The 16,051-nt window shown below is 37.9% G+C and overlaps 1 protein-coding gene across 1 annotated transcript in view; it reads right to left on the bottom strand.

Annotated features, from left to right (window-relative positions):
* Window positions 1-16,051, bottom strand: part of FER1L6 (fer-1 like family member 6) — a 160,778-nt gene that overhangs the window by 58,462 nt on the left and 86,265 nt on the right. Inside the window, 4 exon segments of the mRNA XM_044684251.1 lie at window positions 5,170-5,285; window positions 7,852-7,876; window positions 8,924-9,046; window positions 11,993-12,225. Of these exon segments, the coding sequence (XP_044540186.1) occupies window positions 5,170-5,285; window positions 7,852-7,876; window positions 8,924-9,046; window positions 11,993-12,225 (497 nt within the window).

Genomic DNA, 16,051 nt, shown 5'->3' with positions numbered 1-16,051 from the left:
TTTAAATCCAACTCAATCAAGAGATGATTCATTGAGTAACCTAAGTGGCTAAGTAGAAAAACTTGGCTTTCCCTTATACATTTGGGGTGTCTCAAAAATATTGGTACAGTTTTAAGCTTTAGTAGCGTTGTGTTTTATTTTATTTTTTATGTCTCAATGTATATTTATTTATTTTTTATGTCTCAATATTCATTTATTTTTTATTTTTATTTATTTATTATGTCTCAATCTATACACCTACAAAAGAAAGAAATCAGCAGTGTTTTAGGTTGGAAATTCCCTCTAGCAATGTTGATCACAAGCTATCTATATCTTGTCTTTTAAAAGAGTTGTTTTGGGCACGGAGACATTAAGTGACTTGTCCATAGTCATTAAGTTAGCAAGCATCAGAGGCAGGATTTGAATCCAGGTCTTCCTGACTTGCTAACTTCTCTACTATGCCATGCTCCCTTTCTTTAAATTATATAACCAGCATTGCACAGTTAATAACTTGTGAGAAAGTAGGGGAATGCTCTGGTTTATGTTAAAGTTTGTCATGCTAAAGTTAACAATGGCTAGAATTTGGACTTTAGCTGATTGATGGGTGTATATGTGTACATATGGGAGAAGTGTATGGACAGCTTTTGAGATTCCATAGAGGGGCAGCCAGGTGGCTCAGTGAATAGAGTGCGAAGCCTGGAGTCAGAAGGACCTGGATTCAAATGTGGCCTCAGACACTTCCTAACTGTGTGAACCTGGACTTAATAGTTAACACTTAACCCCATTTTCCTAGCCCTTGATCTTATTCTTAGTTGTTACTAAGACAGAATAAGAATACTTTAAAAGTCTACATAAAATCTAAATCAGGGATGGAAGAACATTTCATAAATTCAGTCATTTGAGTCCAATATATACTGTGTTAGTTAAAATCAGTTGGGGTTCTATTTAAAGGTATTTGGGGATCATTTGAGCGTTAAGGTATGTAGATTATATGACAAACTTCCTGTGGACATTTTAGGGGACTTTGGAAAACTACATTTCCCATGATTCCTCATGGCAGACAGGAAGTGTGATGATGTAAGAGAGGGGATAAGACTCCTGGAGTCAGGAGGGGTGCTCTCTTTTAGCTACCTGAGCACACGAAGATACGAAAGGTAAAATGACTGATGCGGCAGTTTGAATCTTTACAGGCATGTGGTTGATTTATCTCTATCAGCATGGCTTTTATTAAACTACTATTCTCCCTTTTAATCTCGGCCTTCAACATTTTTAATAATAACAGTTTGGCCAACCATGTGAGGAGAAGGACTCTAAATTTTTCCGATAGACTAAAATGCCATGCAACTCTGGGATCCTCAGTCTTAGAAACACTCTTTTTTCTCACCCAATCCTCTCCCTATTCTCTTCAACCTCCAGGCTGCTTTACAGGGAAGAGGGATAATGGTTTTAATTGCCGCTGGGCTGTGAATTCTTTTGCTCAGTGCCCCGGGCCTAGTGGCCCCTATGGACAGTGATCAAATGCTGGGTTTCCTGTTGTTTTCTGCCACCAATCTTCCTAACTCCTGACCTGGACTCCATTCCTGCCTGGCCTGCCAGTACAGACTGTTGCCTCATGTTCCTGCCTGCCATGATCTCTGCCGAATTCCCAGCCCACCAGAGCAGACTGCTTCTCTTGATCCTGCCTCGCTGGTGCTGCTTGTCCTGTTCTGAGTCCCGAATCCCGAGCCCCAATGGTGTTGACCAGTTCCACTACAGCCCTGCCCTGAACTGCCCTGACTTGCCGGCAATCTTTGAGACTACTGCAGCCACTCTATCACAAAGATTTGTTAAGTATCACCCCTACTCTCTTGGTAATGGCTTAACCTGCAAAGACACTTTTAATCCATTCTAGCCCTCCACATGTTTTCTCTAAAGCCTGATCTAGGCACCCCACCCCAAATCTCTACACATGGCATTTTCTAAAAACTGACCTAAGCTTTTCTCTAGCCCCTACCCCACGCCTCCACCGAGAACTAGCTTTTATTCTCCTTCAGACCTCATGGCCTATTCCAAACTTTCTTGCGATTATTAAACTGAAACTCAGGGGAAGAAAACCACCCCATCCCTGCTCAGAACTTTGAACTAAGAGCAGAGACTGATTATAAGGACCCTGAATTTGAACTTTAAAATGGACCAGAGGTGGATTTTAAAACCTCAGAACTGAATAGGTTTTAAAAAGACTCTGTATCTTACTGCATTTTGCTGATTAGTTTCGTGAATTAATTTTGTTTATTTCATTGATTTTCCTGTTGCACTGAATCATTTTAAGTTAATGAAGTTTGTGGTTCCTAGATTAATTCTGTTTATGATTTTATTGTAACTCCCAAATAATGATAAAAAAAATCTATTAGAACTGGTAAGTGGTTTTACTGTAATCAGAACAATGCAGTTCTTGTACCATTTGAACATCTTACACATTTTAAAGTTATAAATTGCCCTAATTGTATAAAGCCTTGGAGAGTTTGATCCCTGCCTTGAGATTTAAATTGTAATTTTATGAGAGATCTTTTAAAAATTTACTTTAGATGCCTAGTACCCTTCTGTATAAATGATAAGGTTTTTTTATGTATTTATTTTAAAGAATTGTTGTCTTAAAGGATAAGCTTTTATATATTTTATTGTGAAGAATTGTTGTCTTAATTTTTTTTAACAGGAAGCCAAGAGAGCTCCTGTATGTTAGTCTCTATGTTTTAGCCTGCTCTTATCAGAAGGATCTAGAATTCTTGAGGATAATTTAGACCAGAAGATTTTTTTTAATATCAGATTTTGATATGGAAGCAGTAACAGAATTTGTTGAGAAACTCTGAGCCAAGATTTAAAATTTGTAACAAGTATATGATTTTTAAACATCATTGTTTATTGTTTTAAAATGTGTTATTAGAAATTATGGTACTCTATTTGAATGTGCATTGTGAATCTGCTATTTTGTAAAACCCATTTACACTCACAGAAAATGAATCTCATTTTTGGGTAAAAAAAAACCTTCACTAATTCTATATATATATTTGATTTTTAAAATATCTTTTTTTTAATTAGAGCAATTGATTTTTTCTCATCTTGTACTGGAAGTACATATATAATCATTATTTATCTTTTTTTTTATTTTACAGTGATATAAGCTTAAAGCAAATATATATTTGCTATAATGATGCATACCTGAAGAGCCTTAGACTTTGGGAACCTGCCATATATTGTTAAATGCTATGGGACTGTGATTAATGCCTCTCTGTCTGATTCCAGGAGAAGTACTGAGCCACATGGTTACGGAGATTTGACTGAGAATCTGCGTGGATTGCAGAAGTTCTATGCCAATTACTGAAGGGCTTGAAATTGGGGTTTGAGTTCTGGAGTCCCAGTCTTTTCTAAAACTTTAGAGGATGTGGGTCCCCTCAACTTAAATTCCTAGTGAAGCACCTAAGATTGGTTATTTATTGGCTCATTTCCCTGAGAAGTTGAAGGCAATCAGACCAAAGAGAGACATTTCCCTTATTTCTCTCTATATATAGAGAGAATGGCAATTTTCTATAAGTCCTGGCCCTGAATGAGTAATAGCAAACTGCTTAAATCACTTTAATTGGATCTTGATTCAAAGGCCTGTTATAAGTTTATTTTCCTTACATTTTTGCACATTTTACATTTCATTCACAAGTTAATTTTTTCTTCTTTTTTTGAATTTTCTTCTTTTTATTTTTTTTTATTATTTCTTTTGCCAATTGATTTCATACACCCCTGTGACTCACTTAGCCATGCATCCTTGGCTGGCCTCTTCAGGGGAGTAATGTGTTATTTAAAATTTCCCTCAGGGGTGTGTGTGTGTTAAGTTTTTTATAATCATAATGTCTGAATTATAACCTATATTGCAAGTCAATTTTTACTCCTTTAGGAGTAATCTCAGGCGGGTAATGTATAATTCTCAGAAGAAAATGTATGTTTTATAATCTATAATGTAAAGTTTAAATTCTTTGAGAGTAATTTCAGGATAAGGATTTTTCCATCTCCCCAGAATCCAGACCATGAAGACCAAATTTGAACTTTGGGGTGCAGTTGATTTGCATTATGGGGAGTTGAATGAATTGAATACATTTGTTTTGAATGTATACTCTTATGCCAAGGGGACTGCCCCAAATTGGCTTTCTGTCAATGTGGCTAGGTTTTATCCTCTTTACTTTTGGTTTAAGATCCACCGAAAAAGACCAGTCTTTTTCAACGGATCTCAGGGGGGTAATGTGTTATTTAAAATCACTTGGGGTTCTATTTAAAGGTATTTAGGGCTCATTTGAGTGTTAAGGTATGTAGATTTATGACAAACTTCCTATGGACATTTTAGGGGACTTTGAAAAACTACATTTCCCATGATTCCTCTTGTAAAAATGGAGGAGACAGGAAGTGTGATGATGTAAGAGAGGGGATAAGACTCCTGGAGTGAGGAGGGGCGGTCTCTCTCTTTTAGCTACCTGAGCGCGTGAAGATACGAAAGGTAAAATGACTGATGCCGCAGTTTGAATCCTTACAGGCACGTGGTCTAATGATTTATCTCTATCAGCATAGCTTTTATTAAAATACTATTCTCCCTTTTAATCTTGGCCTTCATCATTTTTAATAATAACAATACTTATGTTGTGAAGGATTTGCATTTGTTTACTTTTAGCTCATTTTAGACATGAAAATGAGGAAATACTGATTTAATAAAAGGTTCCTGCTTTATGGAATTTACCCAACCCATGAGATTCAAGCATGTAATCAATCATTTGATGACAAGCACTAACATATCTAATGAAGGCAGAGAAGGTTGATTCAAGCAAACCAAAGGTTAGATTTGAGAAAAGAAATGCAAACAGATTATTAATAAATGATACTTCTCATTTGTCTTCCTTATTTAGCTGAGAAATATATAGATAACTATAAGCTAAGTGGTACAGTGGATAGAGTGAAGGGCCTCAGGAAGACATTTTTCTGAGTTTAAATATGGCTTCAGATACTGTTTGATCTTGGGTGAGTAAATTAAACCTGTTGTAAAATGAGCTGGAGAAGGAAATGGCAAACTACTCCAGTATCTTTGCCAAGAAAACCCCAAATGGGGTCATAAACAGCCAATTGCAGCCGAAATAAATGAAGGACAACAAAATAAATGCAAAATGTCATGCCACATACCTTCAAGGTGGCTAGGTTTGGTATGTTTGCTTCCTTTGGTTTCTTCTTGAACATTTTATCTTTCTTCTTCTTTGGCGTGTCTTCTATAGTCACTACCACCTGGTCTGTTTTGTTATCTGTGGAAATTCAGTCATAACACACAAATAAATCTCTAATTCCCCTAGATAGGAAGGAAAGCATTTCCACCTTCATCTATATCTTTCAGAATTCTTCTCTTCCTTTTCAGATGACCTCAGGCACTTTCTTTTGTGGGAAACTTGCCCTCAGAGTCCTTCTAGTTGCAAGTTCTCACTCCTTTCTAAAATTCCCTTTCATTAGGCTGATGGGTCCCCCAGAAGACTGTAAATTTTTTGAGGGCAGAACTGTTTTCAACTTTTAGCTCTGTGTTCCAAGCACCATCATAGAGCCTGGCACATATAAGGTAGTTAACCAGTGTTTGTTTAATGGAATTTAATTGAAGGACAAATGACCATTCCTTCATTTCTCTTTTAATTTCTTCCATCTTCCAAATCCAGAAACCCTCTTCCATTTCCTTTTCTCTATAATTAATCAAGATTCCTCTCTTCCTACATGCCTTTAAAATGACAACATGGACATTCTCTACACCCCTAGTTCTTAGTCCACTGCCTGGAACACAGTAATCACTTGGTAAATGTTTGGCAACTGGCTGGTTGGTTGTGGCAGGAATACATGAAGCTATATCCCACAAGGATTGTGTGGGATAGACTCACAGAATCTTGGACCTAGGAGGCACCCAAAAGGCCATTTTGCCCAACACTCTCGTTATGCCCACCAGAAAGGTGGAGTGATTTTAAGGTCACATAGATCATACACAAGAGAGCTGAGACTAGAGCCAAGTTCACCTAATTCCCAGTGCAGCATTCTTTCCATACCACCTTGATGATGAGATACCAGAATGACTCCGACTATTCTGCATGATGTGCCATCCTCACACAGGGGTTACTTCAAGTGCTGATGATCCTAATGACAGCTAGCTAAATTTAGTGACTAATTATTCATCCTTTCTCTCTTACTCACTTTCATTTAGCTACTAGATCTAACATTTGACCCGTTTACCTTTAGGCAACCTTGTAAATGATTGTGGAAATTTCCCAGCTTACAAAAAGTCACCCGTCTGCTACTCCTTGGGGAGTACAAGAGAAGTAAAAATAACCCTGCCTGACATCACATTTGATGCAATAATTTACTTCTGGGTTGAATGGTTATTTGCAAAGAGGATTTGAAGTTTGATCGAAAAGAGAAATGCGATAAAATAGCATGATTGTTGCCAGAGTCTAGTATTGAGTTTTCTTAGGACATAAAGATTCAAGAAATCACAGTTTCTCTTTTTGAGATAATGAAGTGTTAATATTTCTTGATGGAATGAAATTTCTAAAGCATCTGAAGGTACAAGCTACCCCAGAGAACATCAATCAATAGCAAAACTGGCATTTGTATTAAGATAAAAAAGAAAAGAAAGAGAGACTCATATAAGTATGAAGTTAGATGGAAACTTAGAGGTCATTAAATCTGACCTCCTGATTTTACAGAGGAGGGAAGAGATGAATTGACTTTCCTAGAGTTATATAATCAGTTCAGTCTTTTAAAAAATCTATCCTTTTCTATTGTGAACCTAAGAACCATCCACAAACAAAAAAAATTTAACATACCAAGAACAATCTTTTAACTCAAGTAGGATTGCTTCGACAGTTCTGAGATAAGATCAGCCAGGCACTTTCAAAATACCTTTTGAGGAAGGAGACATCACTACTGCTTCAGGTAATTGATTCTTTTTCTAGTTAGCTTTAATGATCAGAAAATTCTTCTTTTTTTTAAACCTTTACCTTCTGTCTTAGAATCAATACTGGGTATTGGTTCTAAGGCAGAAGAGTGGTAAGGGTGGGCAATGGGGGTCAAGTGACTTGCCCAGGGTCACACAGCTAGGAAATGTCTGAGGACATATTTGAACTCAGGACATCCCGTCTCTGGGTCTGACTCTCAATCCACTGAACCACCTAGCTGCCCCTAGAAAATGTTTCTTGACAGTGACTCAAAAATCTCATCTCCTCTAACTTGCACCCATTGAGGCTAGTTTTTCCCCCTGGGATCTAGAGGAATGGGTTTGATCTTTTCCATACATTATAGGACTTCAATTTCTTAAGACAGCTATCATGTTGTATCCCCCACCACCTAATTCCTTTCTTCCATGGCTCCTTCGGGTCCTCATCTGACCTCGTTTCCAGACTTTTCACCATCCTGCTGGTCATCTTTCTCTGGATGCTTTTTAGTTTGTCAATGACCTATGTCAAGTATGGTTCCCTCTATAAGGCAAAAGGTTCCAGATGAAGACTAATTACTGTAGAATATAATTGAACTATTACCTTCTCATTATTTATTTACATTATTCATACTTTATATTAATATTATGTGCTCTTAACTCATTTTATATTAATTACATTCCAGTCTTATCTTTGCCATCAACTAAATATGTGACTCTGGGCAAGCACTTCCCATTTTGGGGCATCAGTCTTCACTCCTCAGTCCTTGAGGAGGTTGGGAAAAAAGATCTCTGAGCTTCTTTCTAGATTATGCTCCATGATTCTTCCTTTGAGAATGGCCTTATTCTCTGAGAAAACTATTCCAAAGTAGCCAAAGTTTCTACATAATTCCAAGTTTCCTTACCTTTGTTGTCTTTTCTTTCTTTTTCCTGAGACAGGGAGGTAAGGGTAAGAGGGAGGGAGAGAGGGAGAGAGGAAGAGAAAGAGAATTCACTATTTTCCTTAATACTTAATACCATCAACTCTTGATATTTATTAAACTTCTACTTACATTATTAAACTCCTACCTACCCACCTAAACTTCTACCTACAGCAAAAGGATAAAAGTCTAATGTTTTTGGTCTTTCTCCTCTAAGAGGTTTTATTTTTAAAAGGGTGTATCCAAAAAAGAAATTTGAATTCAAATAGGGCAAATGAGCAATACCACTGGAAGGAGAGTTAACCATATCAAAATGGCCAAAGGATCTTCCATGTCAACAAGAAACCTTACCCACTTATTTAGGAGTAAGAACCACTTAAGTACATAATTACCTTTCCCTACTGGCTAGGGACCATTCTCACAGTCATTGTCAAAAGAAGATAGTCTTCACAGAAAGGTTCATTTCTCAGGAGCCTCTTTCAACCAATGTATCAGGACAACTACATCATGAAAATGCCTTGAGTATGTCTTGATATCTTTGGTGTCCTTACTGCCATCTGTCCATTTGTGGCCAGAAAAGTAAGGCAATAATAATAATAATAATAATAACTAACAATAACTCATGAAATTATAATAATAAAAGAGAAAGTATGTTTTGTACGCTTCTGTCTGTATTTGTGGATATGTTTAAAGGCCAGGATACAAATGATAACATGGTTTGTTTAGTGTATGGTTGAATGAAGAGAAAAGTTGCATCTTTTCTTTCCCTGCCTTCTTTCCATGTGCCAGTGATCTGGAAAATCACAGAATCCCAACATCTCAAAATTAGAAGAACCTTAGAGACTCTCTAGTCTAACCCCTAACTGAAGAAGAATCTTTCTATAACACATCAGTGCATTGCTCCTCTAGGCTTTGCCAATATTTCCCAATTCAGGTCATTCTACTTTGGGGTGATTCTAGAGTAAGCAGTGAAGGAGAATAAGTCTGAGTTTTATGCATGACAAAAGCAGGGGTCTTTCACTAAGCCAAAATATTTTTTCTATTTGAGGGATTATACCTTTGGTACTTTCTTCAGGGAAGCATAATACTTTGACCACCAATCAATTACATTTTCTGCAGACTCATCTGCTATGGTCCTTTTTTTCCTTTTCGTGGATCTCCTGGAAAATTTCCTGGCATCCTGGTATGGGACAAAGGGAATATCAGTTAACTGGAACATCCCTTACAAGAGCTGGTGGCTTGATGGTTTAAATGTCATAAAGACTTAGAGTACAGTTGGTAGGTTATGGGAAAAAGTGCCAACAGGTGAGAATAAAAAGGAAGAAGGTTGCTAGAAATGGTTATGGCCAATCAATTCATTTATAAGCTTTTACCAAATAGTTTTGGGCTAGGGCTTTGGGAGGTGGGATTTATCAATACAATTGTTGACAACAGTGATGGAGTAATTTAATAAAGGCTCCCCCCAATGGGATCAAGGAATGATTTATGGTAGATCTAACTAACTTCCCTGATCTAAAGTGCTTTTTAGGTGCCAGAAAACCTGGGTTTAAGTCCTGAATAGGCCATTTTATTACCTGTGTGACCAATGGCAAGTCAATTGACATTTGTCAAACTATTTTACTAGTATAAGATAAGCACCTTAAGGGAAGGGACTGTTTTTTATTTTGCATTTATATTCCCAGTGCTCAGCAAAATGCATGGAACATAGTTGCTGATTAGATTGGATTGGATTGAAAGGAATTGGACCAAATGACCCCTAAGAACCCTTTAAGCTTTGAGTCCACAATCCTATATCAGTTTCCTAAGTCTTGAAGCAAAAGACAGCATGGCTTAAAGGAAAGAACATTGGATTTCCATACAAAAGTCATAAACCACTAATTATTATAAAAGAAAGGCAGCTTGACATAGTGGATAGCACTGTTGCCTTAGAATCAGCAAGACCTGGATTCAAGTTCTGCCTTTGATATATGCTAGCTGGATGATATACTGTGTGTTATGAGCTGTATGCCACTAAACTTCTCAGTGTTCCTGATAATTCTCCAAGACTACAAGTTAGTAAAGAGTTATAGCTCTGCATCAGCATAGGGAGTTTTCCACACTGAGAATTCCCCATATTGATGCATTCTTGAGTCTAGGCAACTTCAAAAAAATTAGATCCCTTCTTGAAACATTTACCTTTACGATCCCTTGAATAACAAACTCCATAAATTTCTATCCTATATAAATATGTAAAATAAAATGTATTAAAATGGTCTACTTCTAAGCTTCCAGGAACATTCCCATTTCTTATGTTCCTAGATTTGGCATGAATTCACGTTAACCTTCTCCATACCCTTCATTATACAGGCTTCATTCACACTGAATCATTGAACCTGTGGATTTTAAATTTAATATATAAGAACTAAGTATTATATTTTATAAATTTTTATTAATAATAAACTAACCAAAAAAAGCTAAATAAAAAGGCACTAACCTAACCTGCTCATGAGAGCAAAAGAGCAAGAGGGAGGAGCTACAAAACTTATTAAACAATAACGTGACCATGCAAATGTAGTGGTGCAGGAGAGATTAAAGGGAATTTTGGGAAATACTAAGGGATTTCTAGGGGATGAAGTCCAAGGTTCAAAATATCTATTTATATAAACCACAGGCTATTAGAGCTAGAAGGGAGTTTAAAGATGATCTAGACAACTACCTAATTTCATTTTATTTTTTTAAGTCCTTAAAAGGAATGAACTGAGCAAATAGGGTTAAGTGACTTCCCCAGGGTTACACAGTTAGGAAGTATCTGAAGCCAAATTTGAACCCAAGACCTCATAACTCCAGGCTTGAGGCTTTATCCACTGAGCCACATAGGTGTCCCAACTACCTCATTTTATAAGAAACCTGAGACCTAAAGTTAGAAAGTGATATGCTCAAGGTCACATAGCTAATATCCAGCAAAGGAGAGACTAAAATCCATACCTTCTGATGGTGGTGAGGATTTTTGTTTCCTCCTACTTGAGAAAATGTATGAATGTTATATATAACAGAGAGTTAGATTTGGAATGAAGGGGACATGAGGCATTTACTAACTGTGTGACCCTAGGCTGGTAACCCTTGCTTTCCAGCTTCCTTTTGTATGTTGTCTTTCCCCATTAGACTATAAGTTCCTTGATGGCAGGGATTGTCTTTCTTCTTATTATTTGTATCCCCGTGACTCAACAAGGCATTATTATATTTCAGTAGTAGTTGCTTAATAAATGTTTGTTGAATGAAGATCTAGTGATCTATAGAATCAGCATGGGGTAGTAGAAAGAACGTGACATTTGTAGTCGGAGATCATAGATTTAATTTTCCTCTGCCTGACTTTGGATGGGTCTGGGACAATCATGAATGATTCTCAGCTAGCCACAGATATGATCTGGCAGGGGCTCCAGGGATGAGAAGAGTGGCTCAGATCAGTGGTCTGCTAGTGAATCTTAACAGCCATGAGACATGGACAAGTCTAGTCTGATCATTTTACTCTCCTGCTCAAAGAACTTTTAATGTCTCCCCTTTGCCTTTAGGAAGAGACAAATTTCTCTTCTTGGCATTTAAAGCTCTTCATAGTCTGGCTCCATCCTGACTTGGACATTATTCCCCTTCATGTACTCTCTACACTTCAGATAAATCCTTCTATTTGTTGTTCCCTGGGCATGATGTTCCATTTCCCATTTCTTTATTTTTACACTGGCTGACTTTCATGTCCAAAATGTCCTTCCTCCTCAACTCCTCCTCCTAAGGGTTCCTTTTTACCTTCAAAATTCAGTTCAAGTGCCAACTTTAAAAAATATCTTTGCTTATTCTTTATGTTATTAGTACCCCTCCCCTCTAATTGCTTTGCATTTATTTTATCTATATCTTATATTTACGTATCTGTGAAAGTTTTGGATTACTTCCCTGATCCCCAGCAGAATACAAGCTTCCTTGGGGTGAGGGGCTATCTGATTTTTCTCTCTTTGCAGCTGATAAATGAATCTTAATTGATTGATTAAGGTTCTTTTCCCTCTCTGGGCTTCAGATTCCTACAAATAACAAAGTGGAGGAACTAGACCATATGACCCTCTCGGGTCCTTTCCAGCTCTAGATTCTAGGAAACTCTGACCTTTACTTTTTCCTCCTTAGGTAGCTCAAGAGTTGTAGGTTTGATTTCAGGCTCCAGCATGGGTGAGGAGTCAGGAACATCCAAGGGAGCGAGGCTGGCTGTCTGAACTTGGTCTGTGTCTGGCACAACAGTGGGCGGTTGCTCAACTTGAACATAGATATGATCTGGTGAAGGGTCCTGGGATGAGATGAGGGACCCAGATGGTTCCGTGTCTACTGGTGAATCAGGTGCAGCTGAAAATTATGAGGGATATTATGAATATTATATATGAGTAGAGAACTAGATTTGGAATAATGAAGACTTGAGGCATTATTAAGGGAGAGAAAAAATCAGAACTACATACTTTTATTTAAGAGCCAAGCTTATGCAACTGCAATAATCTGGATCATTGAAGCCAAAGAATTAGCTTTGACCTCAATGATCTATATCAGTGATGGGAAAACTAGTGCCTGAGGGCCAGATGCCGCCCCCTGAAATGTTCTATCTGGCTTCCTGACATTATTCCTAAATTTGATGAATACAACGAGTAGGATCCAATATAATGAAACTTCGAAAGAGTTGCCTTAGAAACAGACTGACTGAGGCAGCTGGGTAGCTCAGTGGATTGAGAGCCAGGTCTAGAGATGGGAGGTCCTAGGTTCAAATCCGGCCTCAGACACTTCCCAGCTGTGTGACCCTGGGCAAGTCACTTGACCCCCATTGCCTACCCTTACCACTCTTCCACCTATAAGTCAATACAAGAAGTTAAGGGTTTAAAATAAAAAAAATTAAAAAAAAGAAACAGACTGACAGATGAGCATTTCCTTTCCTTTGGACCCCTCTTTAAAAAGTTTGCCCATCACTGATCTAGATTATTGCAGAAATTAATCAATCAACAAGCATTAAAATTTTTTTTTCAACAAGCATTTCTTAAATATCTGCTGTGTATAAGGCATTGTACTATGTGTTAGGGACACAGAGATAAAAACAATATAGTTTATCTCTTAAAGGAGCTTCTATTCTACATTCTACTGAAAGAGACAATATGTACACAGATAAGTACATATAAAACATACCCCAAATAAATTCAAAGTCTTTTGGGTTCAGGAGATATCAGAAGCTGGGAGAAATGAAGAACGGCTTCACAGGTGAGGTAGTGATTGAAATGACTTTTGAAGGAGACAACAGGGAAAAGTGAGATAGGAATTGGGATTTTGGGGGTGAGAAACATCAAGAAGGCCTGTTTGGCCGAGCAGTAGAATGCATGGAAGAAATTAATGTTTGGTGAAGAAGCAGGCTGAATTAAATCTAGAGAACTGAAAATGCAGCTTACCCATCTCCTGAGAGAGAAGAGATGAACTTAAAGACATACTTTTTTCTGAACATGACCAATTGGGAATTTTGCTTTGCTGTACTACACATATTTGTTATCAGAGTTCTGATTTTCTTTTTCTTTGTATTATTTAATTTAGAGAGAAGGAAGTGAAAGGGAAAGAAAATGAGCCTTTGCAATATACAAATGAATGAATAAGCAAATAAATTAATGAATAAGTAAATAAATTAATAAGTAGGTGAATGAACAAATAAGCAAATAGATAAATTAATAGATAAACAAACAAGTAAATATATGGTTAAAAAGGAAAAGATTTCACATCAAAGATATACTTAATATGTATTGTGATTAAAGCATGGATTCATGATGATGAATTAGGAAGCATATGTCAAAAATCTAATAAACTCAATGTCAATAAATGATCACAGCAAAATGGAAACATATTGGGTTCCGGGTTAAGATGGCGGCAGAGTAAGAAGCAGCTCTGAACCTCTCCTGACCAAAACACACAAAACTCCTCAAGGGGACATAAAAACAAGTCCAGATGAACAGAGGAACCCCTCATCAGGGCACAGCGTGGAAGGTACGTTGAATCGGGGCATTTCCATGCTATAAAGGGATGAAACAGCTCTCACTAAATCGCGGGCTGAGCAAACACCCCCCACACACCTCCTCCACACATACCCCCTATAACGCCGAAGCCAGCTAAAAAGAAATAGAGCAAGTTTGGGGCACCCATCGAGTCATTGGCAGCTCCGAGGCCTGTTCCTGAGAGCAGCAAGATTTAGGACCCCAAAAAGCTAAAGAACGCACACGAACTATGAGCACAGAAGCAGGACACAGAGCATGGGCACAGGACAGAGAGCACGGGAGCAGAATGCAGGCGTAGTTGGAGGCGCGGGTGGAGGCAGACACAGCCACGAGCTAAGGCTCTGAAACCCTGAGTGGGGAACCAGTGCAGACGGGTATACAATGGTGGAAGCAGCGCCCTAAGACTTGTAAAGAAACCTCTGGCAGAGGATCAAGCAAGGGGGTCCACCAGGGGGCTTGACCTTGGAAAAAACCAGAACTTAGACTTCAGGAGCCAAAAGACCACGGACAGACCCTGAGCGTGAGGATAAACCTGAGAAGCTGCTGGGCTAACGATGGCTACCCAGTCTCAGGAAGTTCAGAAGAGAAAGATTAGCAACAAGAAAAAGAAGTCTTTAACACTCGACAACTTTTACACAGAGAAAATCCAGACAACTGAGCAAACAGAGGAGGAGAACAAACAAGCATCCGGACTCTCCTCAAATGAGGAAAACTCCTCACAAGCTATGGAAGAGTTCAAAACTGAGATTTTGAGGAAAATGGAAGAGATCTGGCAAGAAAATAACAGTTTAAAAGGTAGAATCTTGCAATTGGAAAGTGAGGCTCAGAAACCAAATGAACTGATAAGCAAATTGAACACCAGAAATGACCAGATTGAAAAGGAATACCAGAAGATTATAGCCAAAACCAGAAGATTATAGCCGAAAACCAATCCCTAAACGCTAGAATTGAGCAATTAGAAGCTAATGATCTCTCAAGACAACAAGAACAAATAAAGCAAAATCAAAAGACTGAAAAAATAGAAGGAAACATGAAATATCTCAATGAGAAAGTGACAGACCAAGAAAACCGGTCTAGAAGAGACAACATGAGAATCATTGGTCTTCCAGAAAAACCAGAAATTAATAGAAACCTGGACTCCATACTAAAAGAAATTATTCAGCAAAATTGCCCTGAAGTCCTACAACAAGACGGCAATATAGACATTGAAAGGATCCATACAACACCCGTGACATTTGATCCAGATAAGAAAAAGCCCAGGAATATAATTGCCAAATTCAAGAGTTTCCAAGCAAAAGAAAAAATCTTACAAGAAGCCAGAAAGAGACAATTCAAATATCAAGGAGCACCAATCAGAATCATACAGGATCTGGCAGCCTCCACGCTAAAAGATCGCAAGGCTTGGAATACGATATTCAGAAAGGCAAGAGAGCTGGGCCTGCAACCACAGATGAACTACCCATCAAAATTGACTATATATTTCCAGGGGAAAGTATGGGCATTCAACAAAATTGAAAAATTCCAGGTATTTGCACAGAAAAGAGCAGGGCTAAATGGAAAGTTTGATATCTAACCACAAAAATCGAGAGAAACATGAAAAGGTAAATAGGATACAGAGGGGAAAGAAAGAAAACTTATAATTTTTAAATTTGCCTTTTTAAGGGCCTCAGTGAGATCTAATTATCTGTATTCCTATGTAGAGAAATGTTATGTTTAATTCTCTGTAGTGAACTCTATTCACTATTGTATTATTCACTATTATAGTAATCAGAAGAATAATTCACAGGGTGAGGGTGGAACACTAAATAATCTAAGATGACACGGGGGATGGGAAAGAGGGGGTGAATAGCAGGGGACACCAAGAGAAACTTGAGTGAATAAGAAAAATAGGATATTCTATTACACACAAAGAGGGCATGGGAAGGAGAGGGGACAAATACTATTATAAGAAGGAGAGGAAGAGAGCATTAAGAGGTAATAATCAAACCTTATTCTCAGTGTAATCCACCCGGAGAGGGAAGAGTAGCTATACTATCCATTGGGACATAAAACTCTTATCTAACCCTTCTGAGAAAGTCAGAAGGGATAAACCAAGGGGAGCAGGGGAGTGGGGAGGTCAAAAAAAGGGAGGGGAGAAGAAGGGGGAGGGAATTCAT

Source organism: Gracilinanus agilis, chromosome 1, assembly GCF_016433145.1.
Source record: "Gracilinanus agilis isolate LMUSP501 chromosome 1, AgileGrace, whole genome shotgun sequence".
Classification (NCBI taxonomy): Eukaryota; Metazoa; Chordata; class Mammalia; order Didelphimorphia; family Didelphidae; genus Gracilinanus; species Gracilinanus agilis.
This window is presented reverse-complemented; position numbering and strand designations above follow the sequence as displayed.